Genomic DNA, 27,732 nt, shown 5'->3' on the forward strand with positions numbered 1-27,732 from the left:
TTAACTCACTTCTAAACTCTTTATACCACTCTGCCATATATCTATCTGATCCTGGTGACTTGCTTAATTTAGGCCTACTAATTGCAGTTTTTAGTTCAACTTCATTTATGTTAGCAGTCATCATTCTATTTTGTTCTTTGCTTAAAGTGGGTAACTCTAGAGAATTCAGAAAGGTGTCAATTTGGGTTATGTTTCAGCCTTGAACTTTGGAATATAGAGTTTTGTAAAACATTTCAAAAGCTTCTTGAATTTCACTTAGCTTATTTTTTTTATCACTTTTGTTCTTGAATTCCTAATTCTGTGAATTGTATTTTCTGCTATTTTTTTTTCAGTTTCCCGCCAGTATTTTCATAGATTTAGATCCACTTTCATAGTGTCTCTGTTTCAGAAACATTAAATTTTTTCTAATTTCTTGTGCAGCCAAACTATTAATTTCATTCCTAATTTTTTAAATTTCCTCTAGTGTGTCCTGTACCAAACTCAATTTGTGTTTTTTTTTAGTTCCTTCAGCTTATTTTGTAATTCCTCCAATGTTTTATTCCTTTTTTTCTTATATGAAGATATCGCTGTGATTTTCCCTTTAGGTGGGGAAAAAGGAGTGAGTGAATGAATAAAGTAAATTGAGTAATATAACATCCAGATTATAATACATATTTCTTGAGATAGGTATATCACCGTCTATTTTTGCTTCCATTTAGTTTATCAGCACTTTTAAAGTTAGCCAAACATTATGGCTCTTCTGGAGGAGGTGAGGGCTGTCTTCGGAGAACCCACAGTCTCCTTCTTTCGTTTTCCTCCCGTCCCCTGCTTTCTCGGTTCTCTTACTATTTCGCCAACAGATTGGGATAACTACTCAGCCAAACTTTCCCTTGGTTTGACCACGCTGACGGGCAGTCCTCTGTTGTTCATGTCTGTAGTCGCCTCTTCCACTGTCTAATATAGCTGTATCTCCCCTTCGTAAAATACTCTCAGTTTAGCAAGGTACGGGGTTTGGAATTTAATCTTTTCTTGCTTTAATATTCGTTTCGCTTCCGAATATCCCTTCTGTTTCTGTAAGACTGCTGGGGGGGGGAGGGGGTAATCATGATCAAAATATATTAACTTCCTGTTCCAAAACACCCTCTTCTTACTCCAGGCCCTTTGTAGAATCTCCGCCTTGCTCTTGAATCAAAGGAATTTAAGTACTATTGAGCGCGGCTTACTTCCTCTGTCTCCGGAGGGCCGCGGGACAAGCAAACGATGTATCCTCTCAATTTCAATCTCCATAGTTGGGGGAATCTCCAGCGCCTCCCGCAACAACTTTTCTACAAAGTCCGTCATCGACAACCCCTCCGCTCCTTCGGGAACATTATAAATCCTGATATTTTTTCGTCATGATCTTCCCTCCTGGTCAAGCAATTTACTTTCCTGTTGATTTAATATGTTTATCGTCTTTCTTAGTAACTGTTCCACGTTCTGCACGCGATCTTCCACCTTCTCAATTTGAGTCTCTGCCACTGCTATTTTCTGATTGACGTTGGCTAACTCAGACTTTATATAATTTAGTTGCTGTTTTATATCTTTTTGGACTTCCCTTATCTCTTCCCGAATCCATATCGTATTTGCCGCTTCGCCTGCATTTTTCCCTGCGTCAGCTTCGGCACCACGAGCACGTGTAGGAGAGCCGTGAGTTGCACCTTTCTCTTCCATAGACTCCGCAGTGATGCTTTTTTTTATCTCCATTCTTTTTCCCCATTCTTGTATTTGATGGATTAACGGGGGAAAATCTGCGTTTTTCCGGAGGAGCTGTTGATTTACGCTGCTATTCTGGATGATGACGTCACCGGAACCCTTCCTTGATCCTCACATTTCTTTTGTCTGCCTATTATGCTACAGAAAGTGGCTGAGTCTTTCGTGTTTTTTTATTCAAAAGATGAGACCACCCACTGTACTGTATTTGTGCTTCCTGCCACCAGAGGTGATAAAAGCCCTCTGGAATAACAAAAGTAGAATGTGTTCACTGTTGTCTTTTATGCTTTCCCCATATTGTTCTGGAACTTGCTCAGAATATAGTGTTGCTGCAAAATTGAAAACAAGCCTTAAAGATAAAATATCGTGATATATTATGAGTTGTTCAGTTCTTTTTTTTAAACATAGAAGTATTTTTAAACTCCTCTTTATAACTTCAAGCTGAGGATTCATATTCCACGTGGTGGCCCGCTGAGCCCACTTGAAGGAGGCTAGAACAAAATATAGAGAGCATGTAAAAGCTGGGCATTTTATGCAGTAAGCATTACTTTAAGTCCATTTTTGTCAAAAATAGTTGTCTAAAAAGATGGTTTGTTTATTCGTTTTTTCATGGTGTTTTGATTTTCTGATGAGAGTGAATGAGTAAATCATTCAGATTTGGTTTTCTTTGCTGCTGCTGAAAATCTCTGAAATAATTTTTCTCTGAGAATCATGCTATTCTGTTGCTACTGAAGTGATCAGGTACTAATTATTTATGAGATGATAGTAAACTTGTTTTTGTTACATGCCTAAGCTGCAAATTTGAGTAAATCTTACAGAATATTTTAGTCTGACTTAATGAAACCAATAAACTCAATAAAAATTTTTAGTTAATATTGTTGCAATGGAGTATATGTTCATTTTGGATTTTTATCTTGTTTCCTGGGAATCAATAGCTTAGGTGAGGACTGTTTACTTAATCTGGAAACTTGGTACTCAACTACATATGAAAGTTTCTCAGAATAAAATGCATAACAGCACTTACCCATTTTAAATAAGGTAATATCATTGTATTCATCACTAAATACAATTTTGTGAAATAAAACTTGATGAGTTTTGAAAAATTGAAGCTTAACTTTCTTGTATTTTTTCAATGCTTTTTTGCAATGTTCAGACATACAATGCTTGTAGTCAATTCAATTTCAGTTAATTCATCCATGATTAATTCACTAACTTTTTTAAAATTACAATTTTAGGGAACCGTTAAAAAAATGGTTTGGAGATCCAAGCCAAACTCGAAAAGAAGGAATTTCAACTGAAGATGAAGCCATTCAAGTATCAGATAAGAATCAAATTTTTCTGGAAGAGTCAAAAAGAAATGGTAATGAAGGAACAAATGGAACATTTGTCCAAGAGAACAAGGCCTTTGGATTTGGATTTGGCAGGAATCTGGCTGATTTACCTGGCAATAAAGCTAGTAACAAGATTGCCATGGACATGGGCAGCTTATCGAATAATTTGTTTTTCCAGTGCATGCCTCAGAATGTTCCACGGAGCAACTACTTCACTGCAATTTCTGAAAGCTTGTCAAATGATCCTCTCAGTTTCAATTCCTTCAAGGTAGCTTCTAATGCTCCTGGTCAGAAAAGTGCTCTGACACAGGCAGTTGGAACTCCTGTTGGATTGAAACCTGGAAGTACACATGGACAAGAATCTGAGAGAAAAAAAACACTTGGAGCTTCTGAAGTCATGCCAACTCTAACTCCAGCATTTCCACGAAGCACCTCAAGCTTACAGTTTCTTCAGTCAGTTCAGCCACCAGATCTTCTAAAGGAAGAAATGCCTACCATTACATCAGCAAATCCATTTCTTGGATTTGCAGATCTAAAGGGAAATGGGGATGCTTTGCCTACTAACAGGTCGCACACAAATCTGTTCAAAAGTGATACGACACGGTCTACAGCTTCCACTCCGGCATCAGTTATCGTGAAGCCTCCATTATTAACTAACTGGAAGAAAACTGATAAAGAGGCAACAGATGTTGCTGGTAATAAAACTGAACTTCCAAAGATTTTTTCATCCCCATTTTCATCTTCTACTCAAACAACAACTATTTTAAGTACAGCTAGACCAGACTCTCCAGAAACACAGTTTGGTGCAACCAATATTGAGATGCCCATTTTGTCTACCAGTCCAACTGGGGATCACATTTCAGGTCTTTCAGTTCCTATTTCTAGTTCTGTTACTCCAGATAATCAACATCTGCGCGTTTTCTCAGACACCCCCCATTCTGGAAAGCAGCAGCAGGTTCCATTTGGCTTTAATCCGTCTGATAATGGTGTTGATGGTCCATTCAGTCAGCAATCTCATTTTGATCAGAGGAAATTTTCCTTGGATGAACGGAGCTTGGGTATCAAGCATGAGTCAGACTCTGCTTCTGACAGCGATTTATCAGACCTCAGTGATTCTGAGATGCAGATGCGATTGCAATCAAAGACCGGTCTAAAAGGATATCTGTCTTATGTTCATGAAAGGAGGGAGCCAGATGGTGAAGGGAATAAAGAACAACTAGGCAAGGGAAGAGGCCGTGGGAGAGGGCGTCCCCGAGGAAGACCTCCAAAAAGTGAGTTCACAGCACCATAAGCAAAATATAAAACCTTGGAAGTAATGCTAAAAGACTAATCTTGGGTACATGCGGTGGAAAGAATAGGTTGTAGTTGACGTTTTTGTTACTAATCACTAAATATAAAGCCTCTGTATTGTGGTCATGAGCACACAATTTGAATAGACTTTAGAAGTATTTATATTCAATGTTTGTTTTCACTTTGTTCGTAACTCGGTGACCAGTGTTCCTAGAAGTAACTAGACTTAACAACATTCTTTATGAAGACAGCATTTTAGCTTCATTAAATGGCAAAGAGTGCATTATTACACCACAGAATTTTGTGGCAAATGTTAGTAGGTTCTGTAATATGATCTCCTTTCTGTGATGGGTTTGAATTTAGAAGGAATTAATATTTTTAACTCTTTGGGATAATTATGTTAAGTGTTTTTGTATTTTCAGATTCTATTTAGTCAAAAAAGTGGCTATACTAGCTGTGCTGATTAGGAGAGATTTTTGTCTTCCAGTGTATTTTCACATATTTGCTAGATACCAATAAATAGTGATTATTTTAAAAGCTATGACATTACAAATGCCTAATTTCATAGAATTGCATAAACAGAAAATTTAATCGCTTAACTATATAGTACAACTTTGAATAAAATGATGTAGCAATGCTATTTGATAGAAGATCTCTCTGGCTATCCATCCCATAGAATGAAGATACACCTGAGGTATTACAGATTACCTTTTCTTTGATGTCCGAACAGAACCCTTAATTTACTGTGCAATTAAGATTTTTATTTACTAAACTTCGACAGAATTTTTGTAGATATGGGGAGATTGTATGGTTAGTTTTCTAGCCAATTGGAAGCGCATGAGTTTTCCTTGCAGAGCTCCTATCCATGGTTAGAAACCGCTCCACAAGCAAGTGGTCAAAAGACATAATTAATACATTGTGGAAGTGCTGCCATTTTTGGAAGTGTAAACAAGAGTCTTTTGAAATGTCAGTTTCAGTAATTTGAGACCTGTCATATGGTAAATGTCTTCGGCTTGGAGGAACAAATGGCATTTGATTCCTAAGTTCTTTGTCACGAGTTGTTTCCCCTTGTTTCATGCCTGATTCTTTTGGGGATTACATTGATAGAAATTGATTGCGGTGATAAATTGATTATTGAATTCTTGTATTAATTACGTTTCCAGGGGTTGTACAAGACTCCTTTTCATGTAGTTGTGGTTTCTAATTCAGGTTTTATTTCCTCCCTTCAGTTTCAGTGGATCAGTCAGTTTTAAAGGATGTATCCAAGGTGAGAAAGCTGAAGCAGTCTGGAGAGTCCTTCTTGCAAGATGGATCCTGTATCAATGTTGCTCCACATCTTCACAAGTGCAGAGAATGTCGTTTGGTGCGTTACAGAAAGTTTAAAGATCATGATGAATCAACAGTGTCCTGTCGTTTCTTTCATTTCAGAAAGTAAGTGCACTGGGAAATTAGACAGTACAAGTCTGTTTGTGCAGTTTTAAATTTCTAATTCTTAGATAGATTTTGTTAATTGGTTTAAGTCATATTTCTCCACCACTGTTATGCATAGTTTTGAGGCTTTTTCAGGGGAGAATGAACTTTGTCCAATAAACTAAACAAGAAAAAGTGAGCTGATTACAAATCTATCCAAGTCCACTAATCAGAGCAAAAGACTGAACAAATTAATGATTTGGAGTGTGACACTCCATCCCAGTAATTGCATCGTTTCTGATATCAGTAAACCATAGTCTGTTCTGCATTTTATTTTGAAGAGTTTTAATTTGAATTGGATTGTTTGTGTTCAAATTTTTACCGGGAGCTTCAGTTTGAAAACTTTTCATTTTACTGGCTTTACAGAATGTTGTTTGCTTGCAAAACTTGGTTAGATTTGTAGAAGGTTGCATTTATTTCTAATTATGTTTCAGACTTTTACTGGGGCAAGGGACAATTCAAAGACAGAAGTTAATGTTACCATTTTTATTTTGCTCTGTGTGGCTACTCTTGCCGCAAGGATTCAAGAATATAGAAACATAGAAAATAGGTGCAGGAGTAGGCCATTCGGCCCTTCGAGCCTGCACCGGCATTTATTATGATCATGGCTGATCATCCAACTCAGAACCCCGCCCCAGCCTTCCCTCCATACCCCCTGATCCCCGTAGCCACAAGGGCCATATCTAACTCACTCTTAAATATAGCCAATGAACTGGCCTCCACTGTTTCCTGTGGCAGAGATTTCCACAGATTCACCACTCTCTGTGTGAAGAAGTTTTTCCTCATCTTGGTCCTAAAAGGCTTCCCCTTTATCCTCAAACTGTGACCCCTCGTTCTGGACTTCCCCAACATTGGGAACAATCCTCCTGCATCTTGCCTGTCCAATCCCTTTAGGATTTTATATGTTTCAATCAGATCCCCCCTCAATCTTCTAAATTCCAACGAGTACAAGCCCAGTTCATCCAGTCTTTCTTCATATGAAAGTCCTGCCATCCCAGGAATCAATCTGGTGAACCTTCTTTGTACTCCCTCTATGGCAAGGATGTCTTTCCTCAGATTAGGGGACCAAAACTGCACACAATACTCCAGGTGTGGTCTCACCAAGGCCTTGTACAACTGCAGTAGTACCTCCCTGCTCCTGTACTCGAATCCTCTCGCTATAAATGCCAGCATACCATTTGCCTTTTTCACTGCCTGCTGTACCTGCATGCCCACTTTCAATGACTGGTGTATAATGACACCAGGTCTCGTTGCACCTCCCCTTTTCCTAATCGGCCACCATTCAGATAATAATCTGTTTTCCTATTTTTGCCACCAAAGTGGATAACTTCACATTTATCCACATTAAATTGCATCTGCCATGAATTTGCCCACTCACCCAACCTATCCAAGTCACTCTGCATCCTCTTAGCATCCTCCTCACAGCTAACACTGCCACCCAGCTTCGTGTCATCCGCAAACTTGGAGATGCTGCATTTAATTCCCTCATCCAAGTCATTAATATATATTGTAAACAACTGGGGTCCCAGCACTGAGTCTTGCGGTACCCCACTAGTCACCACCTGCCATTCTGAAAAGGTCCCGTTTATTCCCACTCTTTGCTTCCTGTCTGCTAACCAATTCTCCATCCACATCAATACCTTACCCCCAATACCATGTGCTTTAAGTTTGCACACTAATCTCCTGTGTGGGACCTTGTCAAAAGCCTTTTGAAAATCCAAATATACCACATCCACTGGTTCTCCCCTATCCACTCTACTAGTTACATCCTCAAAAAATTCAATGAGATTCGTCAGACATGATTTTCCTTTCACAAATCCATGTTGACTTTGTCCGATGATTTCACCGCTTTCCAAATGTGCTGTTATCACATCTTTGATAACTGACTCCAGCAGTTTCCCCACCACCGACGTTAGGCTAACCGGTCTATAATTCCCCGGTTTCTCTCTCCCTCCTTTTTTAAAAAGTGGGGTTACATTAGCCACCCTCCAATCCTCAGGAACTAGTCCAGAATCTAACGAGTTTTGAAAAATTATCACTAATGCATCCACTATTTCTTGGGCTACTTCCTTAAGCACTCTAGGATGCAGACCATCTGGCCCTGGGGATTTATCTGCCTTCAATCCCTTCAATTTACCTAACACCACTTCCCTACTAACAAGTATTTCGCTCAGTTCCTTCATCTCACTGGACCCTCTGTCCCCTACTATTTCTGGAAGATTATTTATGTCCTCCTTAGTGAAGACAGAACCAAAGTAATTATTCAATTGGTCTGCCATGTCCTCGCTCCCCATAATCAATTCACCTGTTTCTGTCTGTAGGGGACCTACATTTGTCTTTACCAATCTTTTCCTTTTTACATACCTATAAAAGCTTTTACAGTCAGTTTTTATGTTCCCTGCCAGTTTTCTCTCATAATCTTTTTTCCCTTTCCTAATTAAGCCCTTTGTCCTCCTCTGCTGAACTCTGAATTTCTCCCAGTCCTCAGGTGAGCCACTTTCTCTGGCTAATTTGTATGCTTCTTCTTTGGAATTGATACTATCCCTAATTTCTCTTGTCAGCCACGGGTGCACTACCTTCCTTGATTTATTCTTTTGCCAAACTGGGATGAACAATTGTTGTAGTTCATCCATGCAACCTTTAAATGCTTGCCATTGCATATCCACCATCAATCCTTTAAGTGTCATTTGCCAGTCTATCTTAGCTAATTCACGTCTCATACCTTCATATAATCCCTATTGACTAATCCCACTGATATACTCAAAGACAGTTGCCAACCTACAAATGAAAGCTTTCTCAAGCCCACTGTGCCCCTTTCAAGTGGATTCGAAGAACTTTTCAGTTTTGTAGTTCAGTGTCCTTGTAGTTTGAAGTGTCTCAAGCAAGACTAGTGGATATGAAAAATAAAGATTGCCTTTAGCTTTCCATAAATTTTTGTTCTAACACTAAATATTTAAGAAATACAGTCACTTAATACCAAAGTTTAGTTTATCTATTTGCATTGTTCCCCCCCCAAACTGTTGTGTAATTTGAGAAGCAAAGTAATGTGGCTCTTCTCTGTTCAGTACATAATATAATTGACAGCTTAACATGACCTTTGCTGATAAGTTACCTGTAGCATATTGATCATTCAGCCAATAGAAGAATTTTATGTTAGTTCTCCAGCCTAGAACCGGTAATTTATTTATAAATAATTGATCTTTGTTTTCAAATGTTATACAGAATCAGATTTATTGTCACTGACTTAACGTGACATGAAATTCGTTGTTTTGAGGCAGTAGAAGTTAAATGTTGAATATTTGCTGTATAGTTTCCTATTCTTGTTCCAGACTAGCGTTTACAAGGACAGGTGTCCTGCGTGTAGGAGGCTTTTTAAATCCTAGACAGTGTGATGCTGAAGCCCTGAGTCTTTGGATTCCATCACGTACGCCTGCTGAAGGCCTCGACCTGGAAACATCCAAGTACATCTTGGCAAATGTTGGTGACCAATTCTGTCAGCTGGTGATGTCTGAGAAAGAAGCTATGCTTCTGGTAGAACCACACCGTAAGTTAATTTTATTTTAGGTAATACTGTCTATATGTTGTTTATTCACAAGTTTTAAAATATCAAGTTAATGAACTTTTCTATGTGTGAGTAGATCTTTATCCTGAAGAGCTTTGTTTGCCTTTGAACTGAAACAGCAAATGATTTTCAATAGCAGAATCTTCAATACTCCTACAAAGAAGGCATTTACAGTTTACTGTAAATCAACAGTAGATATTTTATGCCCACTTTCTTGCCGTAGCCTCATATCCTTTGATTCCTATGTCACGTACAAATCTGTTGATCAGAGTCAGGATCAGGCTTATTATCACTGCCGTTTTGTAAAATTTGTTATTCAGTAGCGGTACAGTGCCAGACATTATTTTTGTAACTTGCAGTAATTTTAAAGTGCAAAAGATGAATAATGAGGTAATGCTTATGAGTTCATTGACTATTCAGAAATCTGATGGTGAAGGGGAAGAAGTTGTTCCTAAAACGTTGAGTTGGTTACTCAATGATTGCACTCCCACAATCCTCTTGAGAAGAAAATGCCAAGGTTTTGTACCTTTGATGTACAAAGTTTTTCTTGGGTCTGTGAAAGGCCAGCCCCTTACTTTCAGACTGACTATTATTTCCAGATATCCCAACAAGGGGAAACATCAATCCCCTCTCTGCACTTTCAGTCTGCATGTGTGTATGTATAAAATGGAATTTGGATGCGTTACATACAGTTGCAAGAAAAAGTTTGTGAGCCCTTAACAATTACCTGGTTTTCTGCATAAAATATGGTCTGATTTTCATCTGAGTCACAATAATAGACAAACACAATCTACCTAAACTAATACCTAAACAATTGTACTTTTCAAGTCTTTAATGAACACATTGTTTAATCATTCACAGTCCAAGCTGGAAGAGGTATGTGAACCCTTGTATTCAATAACCGATAGAACTTCCTAAAGGAGCGATAACCTCCACCAAACATTTTCCGTAGCAGCTGATCAGACTTGCACAACGGCAAGGAGAAACTTTAGACCATTCCTCCATACAGAATCGTTCCAGTTTACCAATATATCTGGAATACTTGCATGAGCAGCCCTTGTCAGGTCATGTCACAGCATCTCAATTGGGGGTACACATCTGGACACTGACCTGGGCATTCCAAGACACAGATTTTTTCCCAGTCCATTTTGTTGTTGATTTACTCTTGTGTTTCGGATCATTGTCTCCTTGCATCATCCAATGTCTATTAAGCTTCAGATGAAGGACCACTACCCTGATATTCTGTAAAATGTCTTCATACAATTTTGAATGCATTGTTTCCTCAACAATTCCCAATTGTCCAAGCCCTGAGGCAGCAAAATAGCCCCAGACCATGTTCCTTCCACCATGCTTCACAGTTGTGATGAGGTTTTGGTGTTGGTTTGCATTGTCATTTTTCTCCAAGCATAGCAGTGTGCATTTCTGCTGAAAAGTTCAACTTTTGTCTCATCTGTCCACAGAACATTGTCCCAGAAGCATTGTGGAAAATCCAGGTGGTCTGTTGCAAACTTGAGACTTGCAGCAGTGTTTTTTTGGAGAGCAGTAGTTTCCTCCATGGTGACCCTCTATGAACAACATCCTTCCTGTTCAGTGTTTCTCTTGTAGTGGACACACGAACAGAGACGTTAGCAAGTTCCAGCAGGTCTTTTACTATTACCCTTGGGTTCTTTTTCACCACCTTCAGCATTACACACTGTGCTGTTGTATGATCTCTGCAGGACGCCCACTCCTAGGGAGAGTAGCAACAGTAGTGAATATACTCCATTTTTCGCTTACTGTGGACTGATGAACACTCAGGTCTTTAGAAATGTCTTTGTAGCCTTTTCCAGCTTCATGCATCTCTACAATTCTTCTAAGGTCCTCTGAAAATTGTTTTGATTGAGGCATGGGGCACATAAACAGATCTTTCTTGAGAAGACCAGGCTCTGTCAGTAACCTGACGTTGTGTGTCTTTTTTTATATAGGGCAGGGCACCTCTACGACCCACACCTCTAACCTCATTTCATTGATTGGAACACCTGACTCCAGATAGCTTTTGTCGAAGGCATTACCCTAGAGGTTCACATACTTCTTTGAACCTGGGCTGATTGTTGAAATGGTGTACTCCATATTGACGAGAAGAACTACAACTGTCTGTGTGTTATTAGTTTAGGCAGATTGTGTTTGTCTATTATTGTGACATAGGTGAAGATCAGAGCACATTTTATGAACAATTAATTGCAAAGGGTTCAAAAACTCTTTCTTGCAACTGTATGATTCCCTGATCCAAATCTGATCTCAATTGTGGTTAGCTGTGGTTAAACATTTCTAAGTGTTTCAATTTCGTAATAATAGATACCAGCTATTTCCAATCTACTAATCTGTATTTCATATTTCAACCATTTTTACTCTCCCTTTGGACAACTAACTAAAAGGTGAGGGTGTGGCAGATGTGACAGTTTATCCTTCAAATCATCCATTCTTACACCATAGCAAAAGTGAGCATAGCAACAAGACACAAGATGGTGTCTCAGTCAAGTCTCTTTCAAGCAGAAATTTTGCGGCAGGCAGGAGTTTCAAAATGTGCTGTTCAAGCTGAAGAAGCACAAAGAAATGGGCAGCATTGAAGACCGGTAATGCAGTGGTTGATCACGGAAACTATCTGCAGCAGATGAGAGATACATCAAATGAACGACCCGTCTAAATCGGAAGAAGTCCAGCACTGCTTTTGTTTCTGAGCATTTAGAAACCACTAGCACCCAAGTACACCACTCAACAGTCTGGAGAAGTCTTGTCAGAAGTGGTCTTCGTGGGAAAAGTTGCTGCCAAAAGGCCATTCCTCTGAAGTGTAAACAAAGCCAAGAGACTCACCTACGCACAAAAACACAAGGACTGGGGTGCTGAACAATGGTAGCAAGTGCTCTGGACTGATAAGTCAAAATTTTAAATGTTTGGTTCAAACGGGAGGCAGTTAGTCGGTTGAAGAGCTGGAGAGCGTTACATAAACGTGTGTCTGAAGCCAACAGTGAAGCATGGTGGAGGTTCCCTGCAGATTTGGGGCTGCATTTATGCAAATGGAGTTGGTGATTTGGTCAGAATTAATGGAATCCTCAATGCTGACAAGTACAAGCAGATTCTTGAATATTGCATTACCATCAAGGAGGCATCTGATCGGTCCCAACTTCATTCTGCAACAGGACAATGACCCTAAGCACATGGCCAAGGTCATAAAGAACTACCTCCAGCAAAAAGAAAAACAAGGAGTTCTGAAACAGTTAGTATGGCCTTCACAGAGTCCTGATCTCAACACCGTCACGGCTGTCTGGGATCACCTAGAGAGACAGAAGCAAGCGAGACAGGCAAAGTCTGCAGAAGAACTGTGGCAAATTCTCTAAGATGTTTGCTGCAACAACCTACCAACTGATTTTCTTATAAATTGCACAACTGTGTACCTGAGAGAATTAATTCAGTTTTAGAGGCAAAAAACTGAATATAGAATATAGTCACACCAAATATAGATTTAATTTTAGCTTTTTACTGTTTGGTGCTCTTTATGGTAATTTTTTGATATCTAGAAACTTCTCATTACATTATTTTTGAAAGCATCTTTGCTTTACAGAATCTTTTTACATGCGCCTAAGGCTTTTGCACAGTACTGTGTGCATGTGTGTATTCATATTATGTATATACATATATATGTGTGCACGCACACACAGTGTCCAGTTATGATGAAAAATTATTGACCATTAGCGTTAACTCTTTTTTTTCTCTCAGTAGATAATACCTGACCAACTGATTGTTCCAATGTTTTCGATTTTCATTTCTTTATATATGGAATTCATGGTACTGAATATTGTCCACATTGAAGTAGATCACAGGTATTTTGTCAAGGAATATGAAATTAAAATTCCCCAGTTATGTTTGTACCTTGTGTTATTTTGTGGTCAACAGAGACTAGTTTGGGAAACCCAGAGCTCGTTTTTTTGCAGAAGTCACTTAGTAACCTTGCACCTAAATATTTGAAAATTCAAAGTACATTTATATTTATTGTCAAAGTATGTATATAGAATACAACTCTGAGGTTTTTCCTCTCCCAAGCAGCCACAAAGCAAAGAAACACCATGGAATCCTTTCCAGAAAACCCCAAATACTCAACAAGTGCGAAAGAACAAATTGAGCAAATGGCAAAAAGCAAGCAAACAACATATAGAATATCAAACATTACACCAGGAGTCCAGTAGTATTCAGTTTAGTTCGGATCAACGCCACGCTGGTAGCCCAGAGCAGGCTGTAGGGCCATTCTTTGCTGAAGCACTCCATTGCACATCCACCCCGATCAAACCGCTCAAAAGTAAAATAAGAGTAACGAAAATCCAGATGCACATGCAACATGGACCTCTAAGTCCCCTAAGATGGGTCCACAGCCTCGCCAATCAGTCCTTGCAGTGTGGGTCCCAAGACTCTTGCACTTTCCACAATCAACAGCTAGCAAGAGGATGAGAAGGACTAGTCAAACGCAGGCAGACAACACTGAACACCTGGCGTCCTCCACTCTTATACTCGCCGACTCCAATCTTGTTCGCGCCTCAATCAGAGGGGAAGTCAGTTGTGGACTTGCACTGTCTCCAGGCAACACACTATGCACCAAACCTCACTGAACTCCCTCAGAGACGGCAAAGTGCGAGTTTGGTCAGGGCCCAAAAACAGCCCATTTATATGTAAAAAACAGGTTCCAATCACACAATGCTTAGTAGTAGAATCATATTTGAAAGATGTCTTAGTAAAAAAAATAGTTTTGTGAATTGTCTGCAGGACATCGCTATTGATTGTGTTGTTCACTCGCACCAACTTGTTTCTGATTCAAAGTTTAAATGTTTTGCTATTGCTGTGCATCATTGGTCTGCAAGAGGAGGGGATATTCTAAGACAGCATGACTGGTATAGGAGCTGTCTACTGCAGACGAGATGATTTATGTCATTTGAAAGGAGTTTTTCACTGTCTTGGAAAGTTACAACTTGCTTGATGAGTAAGCGTCCTATGCAGTTTCTCATCGGTAGACATGTAGAATTTGATAATGGGATGCCACTGAGGCCACCAGTGCTCCAAATTTAGAGGTAACTACTTATTAACTGTTGATGTCAAGCAACTTTGACTAGTATATTTCTATCTACTACTTTAAACATTTCTCCAACAAAGGGTGATATCTCGTGCGTGAGTGCATATGTGAATTGTAATAGTGATATTAACTAGAAAATCTCTCGATGTTTTTATCCTCAGAAGTTCAGAAAAATAGCATGGAAGTTGAAAGTTTGACAACTAGAATTGAGCTGGGCACTCACAGTGAGGGCAGATGGTGCACTTTTTATCCTTTCTGGAGCAGTTAACAGAATCAAATATTGTGACTACTAAGAGTAGCAAGTGCTAGTAACTCAACTGAGCAAAGGTTTCACCCTTAACCCTTCCATTCTTTCCCCCAACATGAAATTTTTCTTTGCTTCTCCCTCTCTGCCCTTTTATCTACTGAATGCCTTCAGGCCTGTAGCTTCCAACTTCTCTTATTCCCTCCACCCCACCCAATTCACTCTCCCCCCCCCCCCCAAATTAGGCAAGTAGTGGAACTACTTTAAAAGTCAGTTCTCCCATCTGATTACACAATTTCCTTAACAGGATTGGACTGAACAAATCTTGTTGCCCAGTATCATACAGACATCATTTGCATTTTCATTTCTTGCTGTATACTCTCCCACAAAGGATACTTTCAGCTGACTTCATTGTCACATTCTGCATTGTGCTACCCCCCATTTGGACTATGTAGCATTGCCAACTATGGTCTCCACTGGTCACGTTTCTACATTTTCAATTGGCTGCTTTATCCCTTAATCAACGCAGTTAGCTTCATCCTTTGAATTCCATTTCTTTAAATGTTTTTCTTCCATTCTCATCTCTGATTCTCCCTTCATTATTGTTCTTTTATCCTGGTTACATCTTGATAGTGAGTCTTTCAAATTCAGTATAGCAGTGAGCATTTGCAAAGGCACTATAGCACTATGGTTGTGTGATAAAATGCTAATTCATGCCAGGTATAGACAAGAACTGATATTAGTATATCCAGAGAATCAATTGATCAGTAATAGTGATGTTGCAGTGACACTCAGCAGGAAAATTGAAAATTATGAGAACTATTTTGAGCAGTACGTTCAGATCATGTAATTTAAAATACCTGCTGGCTACTTGAGAGTGAGGAGAAGGCTTGAGCTTGGGACCTGTTGTGCTAAAGTTGAATAGCAGCAGAACCTAATGTAGGGGAAAAAAGATCAGTAATGCAAAGGAGATGAGTCCTACTGAAGGTAATGTAATCTGACATTACTTTTGGGTGTGATTTCAGGTACCAGTGCGTGATCAGAAAGTCAGAATGTGTCATATTTATGACACAGGAAGTTAAATAAAACAAACAAATTTGGGCCTCATCCAATGATGTCTTATGATTTCCACACTGCTCAAAACAGGTACAAACATTTGCCTGCTATATCCGATGGCTGGTATAGTGACTTAAATGATACTGGAATAGCTTTCCCAATATCAAAATTAGACTTAACAATTGTAGATAAAAGGTGAACATCAATTCAGAATGTTTTGCAGAGCTGGCAAATTAATACACAAAATTGCAGTTTGAGTCAGTTTATGAAAATTACTTGCATAATAGACTTTGATAGGTTCTTTAAACTCTTGTTAATATGACCAAAGACAGCTGGTGAGAATTGATTCATTTTTGACAAGTTGTAATTAATTGCTACAAATACAACTTCTCTTACTTGGGCCATGGTATTTTACAATAAAAATACATGGCTGGATTCTTTAATGTAATTTGATACTCTATTGAGGTGAAAGCAAGTTATAAAAGATTGGCCATCCTTGACACTTCAAACTTTTCTGTTATTTTTTCCATGGGCTCTAGACAGTGTTCTTAATACTGTTGTTTATTATTTTTACCTGATTGTCTCTGAACTGAGTTGACAGTTAAAAGTAAGTCATGTTTATGGATATTAGGCAAAACTGAGTAAGACATTTTTCTTCCCTCAAGGGCATCAGTAGACCAGATGACTGGTTTATATAAGTCTGGTTCACACTCACTATTGCTGATAATAGCTTATTATTCTGTTTCTTTAATAAAGTGAATTTAAATTTCCCAGCTACCTTTTGTATATTTTGAACTCTCAGAATTAGTAATGACTTCTAGGTACTAGTTGAGTAACCATAATGGTATCATACACAGTTCCTAGTAATATAGAGTTGTGCCAAAAAAAAAAATCCCCCCCGCCCCCCAAATCAGATGAAACATACAAAATTGTGAGGGGTATAATTAGGGTTAATGCAAGCAGGCATTTTCCACTGAGGTTGGGTGAGCTTACATTTAGAGGCCATGGGTAAAGGGTGAAATGTTTAAGGGGACCATGAGGGGGAGTTTCATTCAGGGTGGTGAGAGTGGAAAGAGCTGCCAGCATAAGTGGTGGATGCAGGTTTGATTTCAATATTTGAGAGAAATTGGATAGGAGCGGTATGGAGGGCTATGGTCCGGGCGCAGTTTGCTGGCAGATTAATGGTTTTGCACAGACTAGATGGGCTGAAGGGCCTGTTTCTGTGCTGTAGTGTTCTGTGACTCTAACCAAAGTACTTTCTTTTGAAGGTTTGCATTGGACCTACCCATACGAACCTGTGGCTTGTTACGTCCTTTACTTTCCTCTATTGCCTATTGTGGATTGATTGTTCTGTTCTTTTTACTTTAAGAGCAATTGGCATGGAAACGGGCAGTGCGTGGTATTCGAGAAATGTGTGATGCTTGTGAGACAACACTCTTTAACATCCACTGGGTCTGTCGCAAATGTGGTTTTGGTGTATGCCTTGATTGCTACAGGATGAGGAAGAGTCGACCGCCGCAAGGTATGTGAAATGCAAAGAAATTTTGTGATGCTTTGGTAGGGCCATTCCCTTTTAGTGCTCACATTTAGACCTAATTAGTTAATGTAAATTTATTATGGAGAAGGTGTGATAGGCCCTAACTTTGTTACCAAGTGCCATGTCTAAAGGATCTCATTGATAAAGCAGGCAACTTTCAATAGCATTTCTTGTAACCTGTTTACAAAATTTTATAAACTTCTCATGTAGCATGTTTATACTAGCCTGAGGTTTTTGGGCTTGGAAGATGCTGATATGTTGAATTTTTGCTGTAATAAAGAAATAAATCTACTTGATCTGAACAGGGGTCCAGCACTGGAAATGAAGAGATTTATTCAAAGAGAGGGTTCAGGGTGAGAATTAGTTGAATTAAGTCTAGGTTCTTCACAATAAGGCAAAAGTAATTACTTAAAAGGGAGCAAAAATATTGAAATATGGAATATCCTGGATGTGGCGCAAACATCCCATGAGGCATTCGTATGTGTTTGTGGAATTCTGACTTCGTGATTCCATTTTGCATGGAGAAAAGTTTCTAAAAATTGCATTCCAGAGAGATAAGATAAAACTTTATTTATCCTGGAGGAAGTTATTGTTGTAAGGTTGCGTAGTCAGAAGTGTATGCTTTAAAATGCAAAATGTAAATATTGAGGTATGAAAAAGAATGCAAAATGTGCATTTAAAAAGTAATAGTGCAAAATACAGATGTGCAATGAAACCATATACTTGAGAAGTCGTAGAACCTTATAGCCGCAGGCAGAGAGTGGTACTCAGTGGTGCACCTCAATGGAATCAGTCTGTTACTGAAGGTGATCTTCTGTTTGTTCAGTATGTCATGAAGGAGGTGAGAGGGATTGTTCATAATGTTCCGTAGCTTCTGCAGCATCCTCCTGTCAGACACAACCACCAGGGAATCCAGTTCCACCCCCAGAACAGAACCAGCCTTCCTGACAAGCTTATCGATTTTCTTGGCGTCAGCTGCTGTCGCCCTGCTGCCCCAGCAGACTACAGCGTAGAATAGAATGCTGGTCACCACTGAGCCTTAGAACTGCAGATGTAGTACTGAAGACATTGAATGACCTGTGCCTCCTCAGGAAGTACGGTTCACACTGTCCCTCAAAATGTCTCAAAAGTGCCACACAATGGAGCAACGAAGAGAATGGGTAACTGCTTGCAGAAAGGAAGGAGGAGACAAACATCTAGTGGATTTGCTTATTAAAATGGAGAACATAGAAGCATAAACAAAAAACTATAGTCACAAGAGCAATAAAGTAAGGAGAACTGTTAATCTTGGGAATATGAGCAATTGGTGCAGATTCCATGTCCTGGTGAAATATCTGTTTGTTTTCAGCTGGAATTGAAAGTTTTGAATGATATTTCACCCTCATGGTGCCACTGTAAAACACAAAATCAAATGGTGACAAAATCTGAAAAACGTGAGTAAGCCATGGTTTATTTAGGGTTATTCATTGGTTGTAGACATCACTAGCAAGGTCAGCAGGTACTGCCCATCCTTACTTGCCCCTGAGAAGATGTTGGTCTGTTACATTCAAATGCTGAAATCTGAGGAAGACACCAGTGTCAGGAATTCCAGGATATTAACCCTAGTGATGATGAATGCATGGTTTCGAAGCTGGGTGCTGCCGAAGAAGTCTTAGTAAGTTACTAGAGTACGTCTTGTAGATCCTACACATCACAGCTAGTGAGCACTGAGGGAAGAAGTAAATACTTAAGATGTTAGATGGAATATAAATCAAGCAGGCTTATTTGCTTTTGATTTTGTTGAGTTGTTTGTATTTTATTGGAGAATCACTTTCCAAGCAGAAAGGCATTGGGATTTGGGACTAGGCAGTCAGTCTGTAGGAAAGTGATCCACTTAATGCTGGGTACCCAAACTATGACTTTGTAGCCAAAGTATTGATGTGATTGTTCTAGTTGGCACTGTCCTCAACAATATTGATGGCTGATTTAGTTATGATAATCTGTGAAATGATGTGGGAAGTGGTTGTTGGAAATGGTGAGTGTCTATTTTGTCTGGTACAATGTTATCTGCTGATGATTTGCTGCTTGTTTCCATCTTGCTTCAAGCAGATACAGATGTTTTTAGTAACTGAAAAAATGTAAATTGCACTCTGTATCTGCAAATATCCCCACTTCTGATCATAATGCTGGAAAGAATGGACATAGATGTTGCGAATGTACAAATGAAATACAGAGAATCAGAATTGGTTAGGAAGATGAGTTGAGATATGACAACTGATTGGTGATGGTACTTCCCATCTGAGGCACTCTGAGATGAAATACATGGCAAAAAAAAATGGAACTCTGGATGTTGGCCAGCTATTCCAACCAAAATTGCATCAAACAGCAATAGAGAGAAAAGGCAAGGAGAAATGGCAGAAATCCCGAAGAAAATAGTACGTGTACATTTGTGGATCAAGGTACTGAAGTATAGGTTCAATTCTGTGTTCTGATCTAGAGTATAGATGTCTGAGCATTACAGGGAATTCAATAATAAGTCACCGGATTGATTCCTGGAATGGGGTATTATCCTGTGAAAAGTATGGTTCAGCAATCTGGGCATAGAGTCTCAGAAGAATGACAAAAATTCATTGAATCGTGTAAAATTGCAATGGAATGATACAGGAATTATATTTCCCAGGGCTGAGCAGTTGTCACAGTCTTAAAATAAGAGTCAGTTTTCAAGACAAATGGGAAAAAGAAGCTTCACCCAGTCTAGTGAATCTTCAGAATTCACTAATCATGTGATAGGGTGACCCCTTGAAATATTAAGGGGTGTTGTGCATGTTCAAGACAGATTGTTAGATTTTTGTATATTGATAGAATCTGGAATGGGGAAAGGACAGGAATGTTCAGCTTTTTTAAAAAAATGAGCTATAATCTTAATTAAAGCCTGGTCCTTGTCTTCCCTTGAAAGTGACTGAGTTAACTAGAAATTCTATTATATTACTGGAAACTCTGTTATAATATCTCCTCTAAAGAAAAGTACACTAATATGTATCAATAGGACTACTGAGGACCTGGTCAGAGTGGATGTGGGTGAATATTCACATTAACAGGAGAATCTAGGATCCAACCCTCAGAATAAAGGGCATCCCTTTTAGAACTGAAATGAGGAGGAATTTTTTCAGCCAGAAGATTGTGAGTCTGTAAAATTCAATTTTATGGAATGTCGTAGGGGCCAAGTCAATGGGTGTATTTAAGGCAGAGGTTGACTGGTTCTTGATTATTAAGAGCATTAAAGGTTACAGGGAAAAGGGAGGGAAATGGGGTTGAGAAAAATCAGCCATGACTGTATAGTGTGGAAACTGGATGGGCCGTGGCCTAATTTTTTTTTCCTATCTCTGTGGCCTTATAACCTCCAAGAGTTCAGGAAATCTACAGTCAGTACATCACTAAAGTTTGACTGTATGTAATTTAAAACATTAAAAATATTTTGGATGTGATCTAAGGTTAGTTTGTAAAAAATGTGTTTTTATATTGAAGCTATTCACCTTCCCAAGTGTTATGGGAATACTGTAAAAATAAGTACTGCAATATCAGTTCATTCTGTGTTGGATTTATTCTTTTTTTTCCCCCCTCTGCTTCTCAGTGGATGATGACAGTCTTGAAGATGAAGTGTTCTCCTGGCTGAAGTGTGCTAAGGGACAAACCCACGACCCTGCAAACCTAATGCCAACACAGATTATTCCCAGCACTGGTTAGTATGTGATTTGTATGTGCGTGAAATAGTTTACACTTATATTTTAGTTTAAAGGATTGCTCTTTTGCTCAAAGCAACTACACATTTTAAAAAATTTCTTTGAACTGATTCTTTATGCTGGCACATTCTCCAATATATTGATGTCTGAACTGAAAATTGCTTTAAAAGTTAGTTTTTATTTGGATAATTACAGGTTGTATCACTGTGTTCAAAACTATATCTTATTTTGTGACTTAAATTTAGGAAAAAAACTAAAATTAGCTTTTTTCATACTTGGCAAAATTCTGGAGGATATTCTTCTCTCCTGAATTTGTCAAAGCTGCTCTGATCAGGAGCAACTAGATAACTGGCTGTGCATTTAGGATATCAGAAAGTCAAAAAGTAGTAGAGCTGGGTAAAGAATATGTGTACTGAATGAAATCTGACATTTGGTAAAAGTTAGTGCAGATATTGGTTAGCAACACAGTTTCTTTCTCCTATTAAACCACCTTGCAATGTGAGTTTATTGAGGGTGAAACGGAGCTTTTTTTATAGCATAAACAGTATGCATAGTGCTACCATAATAAGTCATATTTGAATGTTAATTGTTCTTTGTAAACCAGATAAGATCTTTTTTTGGTTCTTACTGCTTTGTTGCATCTAACAATAGGATTTGGAGAGTGAGTTTATTTGCATGTCATTGTTGGGTAGTTATTGTCAGATTTACATAACCATAAATTAAAACCACTATTATTGTAAGCAGTTCCTTAAAAATGTGATAATTACTGGGATCTGTGGTTCATCATTGAAGTGTTCACACAACCTATGGGCTCACTTTCAAGAACTCTTCATCTCGTGTTCTCAATATTGGTTATTTATTATTATTATTTCATTTTTTTTGTATTTGCAGTTTGTTGTCTTTTACACACTGGTTGAACACCCGTTAGTATGATCTTTCATTGATTCTGTTATGGTTATTATTCTATTAGGGATTTATTGAGTATTCCCGCAAGAAAATGAATCTCAGGGTTGTATATGGTGACATATATGGAATTTCAAAGGTTCAATTTAATGTCAGAGAAATGTATACCAAGTACATCCTGAAATGCTTTTTCTTTGCAAATATCCATGAAAACAGAGAAGTGCCCCACAGAATGAATGACAGTTAAATGTAAGAACCCCAAAGCACCCTCCCCCCCAGCGCGTAAGCAGCAGCGAGCAACAATCCCCCCTCCCCCCACTGGCAAAAAAAAGAGCAAGCACTCAAGCGCGAGCAAAGCAATAGCAAAGACACAGACTTGCAATTAACCCAAAGGCTTCGCGTTTCATTCGGCATTCAACATACCACAGGTTCTCCCTCACCCTAATAAGGGAGAAAGAGGTGTCTCCATTTTCCCAGCAAGCGGGGAGTCATAACAAACAACTTGCTGGTTTATGATGTTAAAAGTCCATTACGTCGCTTTTTTCAAGCTCTGTGCCTGAAGATCGCAAAGATCCCGGCCTTCGGGCCCACAGCGGTAGATTTTCCGACTCCCCCGATGACATACTGGTCTCCTGCTGTGACACCGACCCTCAATCTGCCCGTCTCCAGAGCCCTGAGATCTTAGGCTTCTGAAGAGCCGGACTCTCAAGCTGAACCCTTGGCATGTCGAACAGCGGCAAGTCCTGAAACCCCGAGAACGGGTCTCATTCCTGCAAAGACCGAAGTCAGTGTGTAACTCCAGGTCAGGATCTTCAAAAGAACCCTGAAAGGGAAAAATAAAGATATTAAAGATAGAAGTAGAGCTGTTTCCGAAGATGCAAGCAAATGAGTCACTGTTTAGCACCATCTTAACTTTGCTCCGCCTCCCAGATCATAAATTTGATCATAAATTTACTTTGAACTTTTGTACTTCCCAGATATTAATTCTGTAATTGAATACAATCAGTTTATCTGAGAGCCAGCAGTTCATCCTTATTCTTTCAATTGTCACATTTGAAGGGACGTTGAGATGCTCACACCGGGTAGATATATTCTTGGATTGTAAATTTAAACGGGGACATTTGATCAGATCCCACTTTGTTATGCCTTATGCCATGTTATTAGTTTTGTTGCATTGTTGGCTATGCTGTGCACGTGCATCCTTTGCTTGATTTCTGAGCACATGAGTATTTCTTCACTGTGACTTTATTAACGCTACACACATTACATTCTGAAGTTGTATGGATTTTATTACTTGAGCTATATTGAGCATTCAGTGCCTTTCAAAGGGATTCATTAAGAAATATAAACAAATTCTGGAAATAATTGGACAGAATGTCTAATGAAATGGAAACAAATTTATCATTCTGGGTCAAGAAGTTCTGATGAATTGATTATCAAACTGGGCATAATTTTTCTGCAGTTGCCTGATATACAGAGCAGTTCCCAGCATCTGCATTTGCTTATTGTTTTTGCTTCAAAAATATGATCTGATTATTTTAATCAACAGCTCTATATGATATTGGAGATATGGTCCATGCAACAAGGGGAAAGTGGGGTATCAAAGCAAATTGCCCTTGTATCACCAAGCAGCTCAAGCCTTTACCCAAGCCAGCACCACCAAATGGAGTATCACAGGTAATTCAAATTCGTCATTGTCACTCAGCACCAAATTTTCAGGAGTAGCCACTTTAAAGTCTGCGAACTTCTATTTCAGTGCACAAAGTTAAATATCAGTTAGTATTACTAAAATTTGAACATAGTTTTGGAATATAGAAAAGTCTGTTCCAGTTTCTTCACTGTGTGGTGAGTAATGTTTATTTGAGAATGGACTTCCATTGGGGTTGCGAGTAGGTGCTTTTCTTAGAATTAGACATAACTGGATGTGCCAGGGGAAAGGATTGATAGAAGGGATGGATAGAAAGGATGCAAGATGTCTTATGTGATGCATGAAGGGGAAAGGTGGTGAGTGACTGAGGTATACTCGCATCTGTGCACATACTTGTGCATTTATGTATCCTATGAACTTGAATTTTTATAATAGGTAGATCCCACCCTGATTTACATGTGTGTGTTTTGTTTACAAGAATAAAATCAACAATGGATCAAGTAGAAGAAAACAGATAACAAAGCAAACTTGGTTCTATGATAGAATAATTCCGTTGCTGTTGGCATTAGTTTTCCAGCTTATTATTGCTGTAAAATTCTTGCAGCGAATTGAAAGATCTTCCAAAAGACACAAGCACCAGCGTTTGTGTGCCAAGAGTATATGTAATGGTGAAAATGATGGATTTGGGTAGCAGGGAAAGAAGGGAAGTGATTGACATTGAAAAAGAGCTTAATTCAAAATTCAAGTTTGTTTAATGTCATTTCCAGTGCACAAATGTAAAGGAGAATGGAATAATTCTTCCCCCAGATCCAATGCAGTACAAAAGAACAATAAGATAAAGAACAGTAATCTTAAAAACAATAAATATAAATACATAAGATAGCTTATGCACATATGTCCATAAAATGATGCTTGGCACAGGAGTGTCTATACATAAGGTGACTCTAACCGGAAACAATAAAATAGTGGTGCAGAGGTAGTGGTTGGAGGTGTTGCTCAGCCATATTGCTTGGGGAAAGTATCTTTTTGAGTCTGGTGGTCTGGTATTGGATGCTATGTACCCTCCTCCCAGATAGAAATGGGTCAAACAGAACATAAGCATAGTGGGTGGGATCCTTCATGATATTACTGGCCCTTTTACGGCATCTTTCTGTATGTATGTCCTTGACGGTGAGTAGACTGGTGCCAGTGATATGTTGTGCAGTTTTGACTACCTGTTGTAGAACTTGCTGTCTGCCGCAGTGCAGCTTCTGTACCATGCAGTGATGCAGCATGTTAGGAAGCTCTCTACTGCACATCTGTAGAAGGATATGAGTATGAACATGCATAGCCCAGCTCTTTTCAGCCTCCTTAGAAAGTAGAGTTGTTGGTGAGCTTACCTGATTGTGCAGGTTGTGTTCTGGGACCATGAGAGGTGGTGTGAAATATGTACTCTCAGGAGTTTGAAACCATTTTCACTACTGTGTTGCCAATGTAAAGAGGGGTGTTCCAGTGCCAAAGATGGTCGGAAGTACTATTAACTATTCTGGTGAATATTTAATATTTTAAAATTCATTCAATGCAGTTTGCTTAAACAATTGCAATCACCATTTTCAAGAAAATAAACTTGATCTTTTAGTTGAGCAGAAGAACCTAAAGGGTAAATGTTCATAAACTTTTAAGTTTATGAATATTTAAACCTCCATCTCATTAATCATGCACAAAACTGTCAAAGCCTATTGTTAGGAAATGCAGACGTTTGTCACTCATAGCTGGTCTGTTGTTAGGAAATGCAGACGTTTGACACTCATAGCCAGTCTGTTGTTAGGAAATGCAGACGTTTGTCACTCATAGCTGGTCTGTTGTTAGGAAATGCAGACATTTGTCTCTCATAGCTGGTCTGTACAAGTCCCTTCAGAACTATCTGCCACAGCGGGTTTGACTTGGTCTGCAAAGTGCTGCATTCAATATGGAGCTTCAAGTTCTAGGACTAGTAATAAGATTGTTACCTGGTGTGAAAAAAAAAATGGAATTGAAAAAGAACATTTGAACTTGAATTTTTATTTTCTAGAACACTAAAAATATGTTAAAAGGTTTGAAATTCTGATTGGAAGCAGCAAGGTAGTAGGAAGAAGAGTTTTCAGCAAAGGTTCAAAACCAAAGGGCTGCAAGTATAAAATTAAGTCTACAAGATTTAGAGCAAAGCAGGAGAATAATCCTGAGGTTATGTAATTCACTGAAGCGTTAATTGTTGAATCAGAAACAAGATACATTTTAATGCTCAAATTGTATGGATAGATAAGGGATGTGAGAAATTATAAATAGAAATATTTGGTCATATGAAAGATTAAGACTGTGGCCTTTTTTCTGTGCTGTAATTGCTGAGCATTTAAATGTGTGAGTTTGTAAAGCAGTAAGAGTGATTGAGTGTTATTTTGAATTCTGGACTCTTTTAGCTTTCAAGCAGTCTTCCAAATCCTGCTCCTGCAGTTATTTCAAATGAAGTGTCTATAAGTGGAGGCTCTGTAATGTTACCTCAATCAGATGGCATTTTACCAGAGGTGAAACCAGAGTCAGCAGACATGCGTAACTGTGAAGCTGGAGAAGACAATAACGTTATCCTGGGTGATAATAATTGCAATAATGTGAGCTTTACAAGTGACAATGAAGCATTTTCCACCACATCGACACTGAAAGATGCAACACTGAGTTCAGCAGACACTACATCTGCGTTGCACTGGTTGGCTGACCTGGCCACGCAGAAAGCTAAGGAGGAGAAAAAAGGTAAGGGTCCTGTTATATTCTATTTCCTGAGAATTCTCTTTTCTGAAGCTCTTGGAGTGTAATTGGAAGAGATACTATGCTGATCATTTCTTTAGCATTAACATGAAAGCTGCAAGATACTGTTTTTATACAATTATTTTTTGATTCTGTAATTACTCTCCAATGCTTTCCAGCCATAACGTGATCAGACTTTTACAGGGAGGGCTGGTTAAAATGAGAACTCTGTTGCATTTCACCCCAGGCAACTCAGATTATGATCACATTATCTGTTAACTTCACTTTGCAGATAAACAAATGCTGGTGAAATTCAGTGGGTTGAGTAGGATCTGTGGTGATGGGGAAGGAATTGTCATTGTTTGGGATGAGCCCCCTGTCTCTGTCTGACATTAGAAACCATAGTCCTAATGCAAAACGTCAAAAGTTCTTCTTTCCCTAGAGATGCTGCTCAACTGGCTGAATTCTGAATTCTTCCCGCACATTTTTTTTTTGCTGTAGATTCTGTCACCTACAGTATCTTGCGTCTCCATTACTTTGCAACTTCTGTACATCCTTCTCATTGTTCACTTTAAGCATGCTCAGATACATAACTGTGTTAGTTATTTTATCTATTTGTTAAAAGTCAAAAAGAGCCCTCTTGGTGTATTATTTCTGGCCCACTCCCAACAGAGCAATTCTGTCAGTTGCCATTCCACCTTCCCTGATCTAGAGGCCCTGTACCTTGTTCTGTCTCACTTGTCCATCACCTTTATTTTGTGCTTTGGTCATTTGCTTATTCTGAAAGGTAATTTACAATAGCCAATTAATCTACCAGCATCACTATTGATAATGGTAGGAATAGTACCTAGCAGATAACCATGCAATAACAAGATTGAATCCAGGTCTATGGAGCTATAAGGCAGCAGCACTAATCACTGCACTGCCATTCCACCAAATGATTAAGATAGATCAGAAATAGCTGAACTTCAGCCACTGATTTTCATGATCAGTTTCCCTTAGTTACAGCCTCCCATCCTGAAAATAACCCATTTAATGTCTTATTTTTTCTAGCGCAGCCAATTCTCTATCCATGCAGATATATCATTCCCAATCTCATGACTCTTTTTGGGAGTGTATTGGGAGAGTGCAACTTGTATCCCTGCATGGCTTCGCAGTCAGTTGTTCCTCCAGGGCAGGTCAAATTGGGAAGATAAAAAATTTTTTCACAAAGTGCTTGAAATCTTTGATGCTACAGATGAGTTAACAGGGAAAGATGAAAGAAATTAGCCAGTATTGCATACAATCAGTTTCAGAAGGTGTCTAATAAAGTCCTATATAAAGGCCAGTTTGCTAGACAGGAAGTAAATGTGAGTGTGTAATTTAAAATTTCTGTATTTATAAATGATACCA

General features: G+C 38.8%; 1 protein-coding gene across 2 annotated transcripts in view; it reads left to right on the forward strand.

The window, feature by feature from the left end:
* LOC140200380 (lysine-specific demethylase 3B-like) overlaps nt 1-27,732 on the forward strand; it is a 132,685-nt gene that overhangs the window by 56,670 nt on the left and 48,283 nt on the right. For both annotated transcript variants that reach the window (XM_072263634.1, XM_072263635.1), the window contains exons 10-16: nt 2,964-4,330; nt 5,579-5,780; nt 9,149-9,363; nt 17,146-17,298; nt 20,924-21,031; nt 23,485-23,612; nt 26,019-26,346. In XM_072263634.1, coding sequence (XP_072119735.1) covers nt 2,964-4,330; nt 5,579-5,780; nt 9,149-9,363; nt 17,146-17,298; nt 20,924-21,031; nt 23,485-23,612; nt 26,019-26,346 — 2,501 coding nt within the window. The remainder of the gene's footprint in view (nt 1-2,963; nt 4,331-5,578; nt 5,781-9,148; nt 9,364-17,145; nt 17,299-20,923; nt 21,032-23,484; nt 23,613-26,018; nt 26,347-27,732) is intronic.

This window comes from Mobula birostris, chromosome 7 (assembly GCF_030028105.1).
Source record: "Mobula birostris isolate sMobBir1 chromosome 7, sMobBir1.hap1, whole genome shotgun sequence".
NCBI lineage: Eukaryota > Metazoa > Chordata > Chondrichthyes > Myliobatiformes > Myliobatidae > Mobula > Mobula birostris.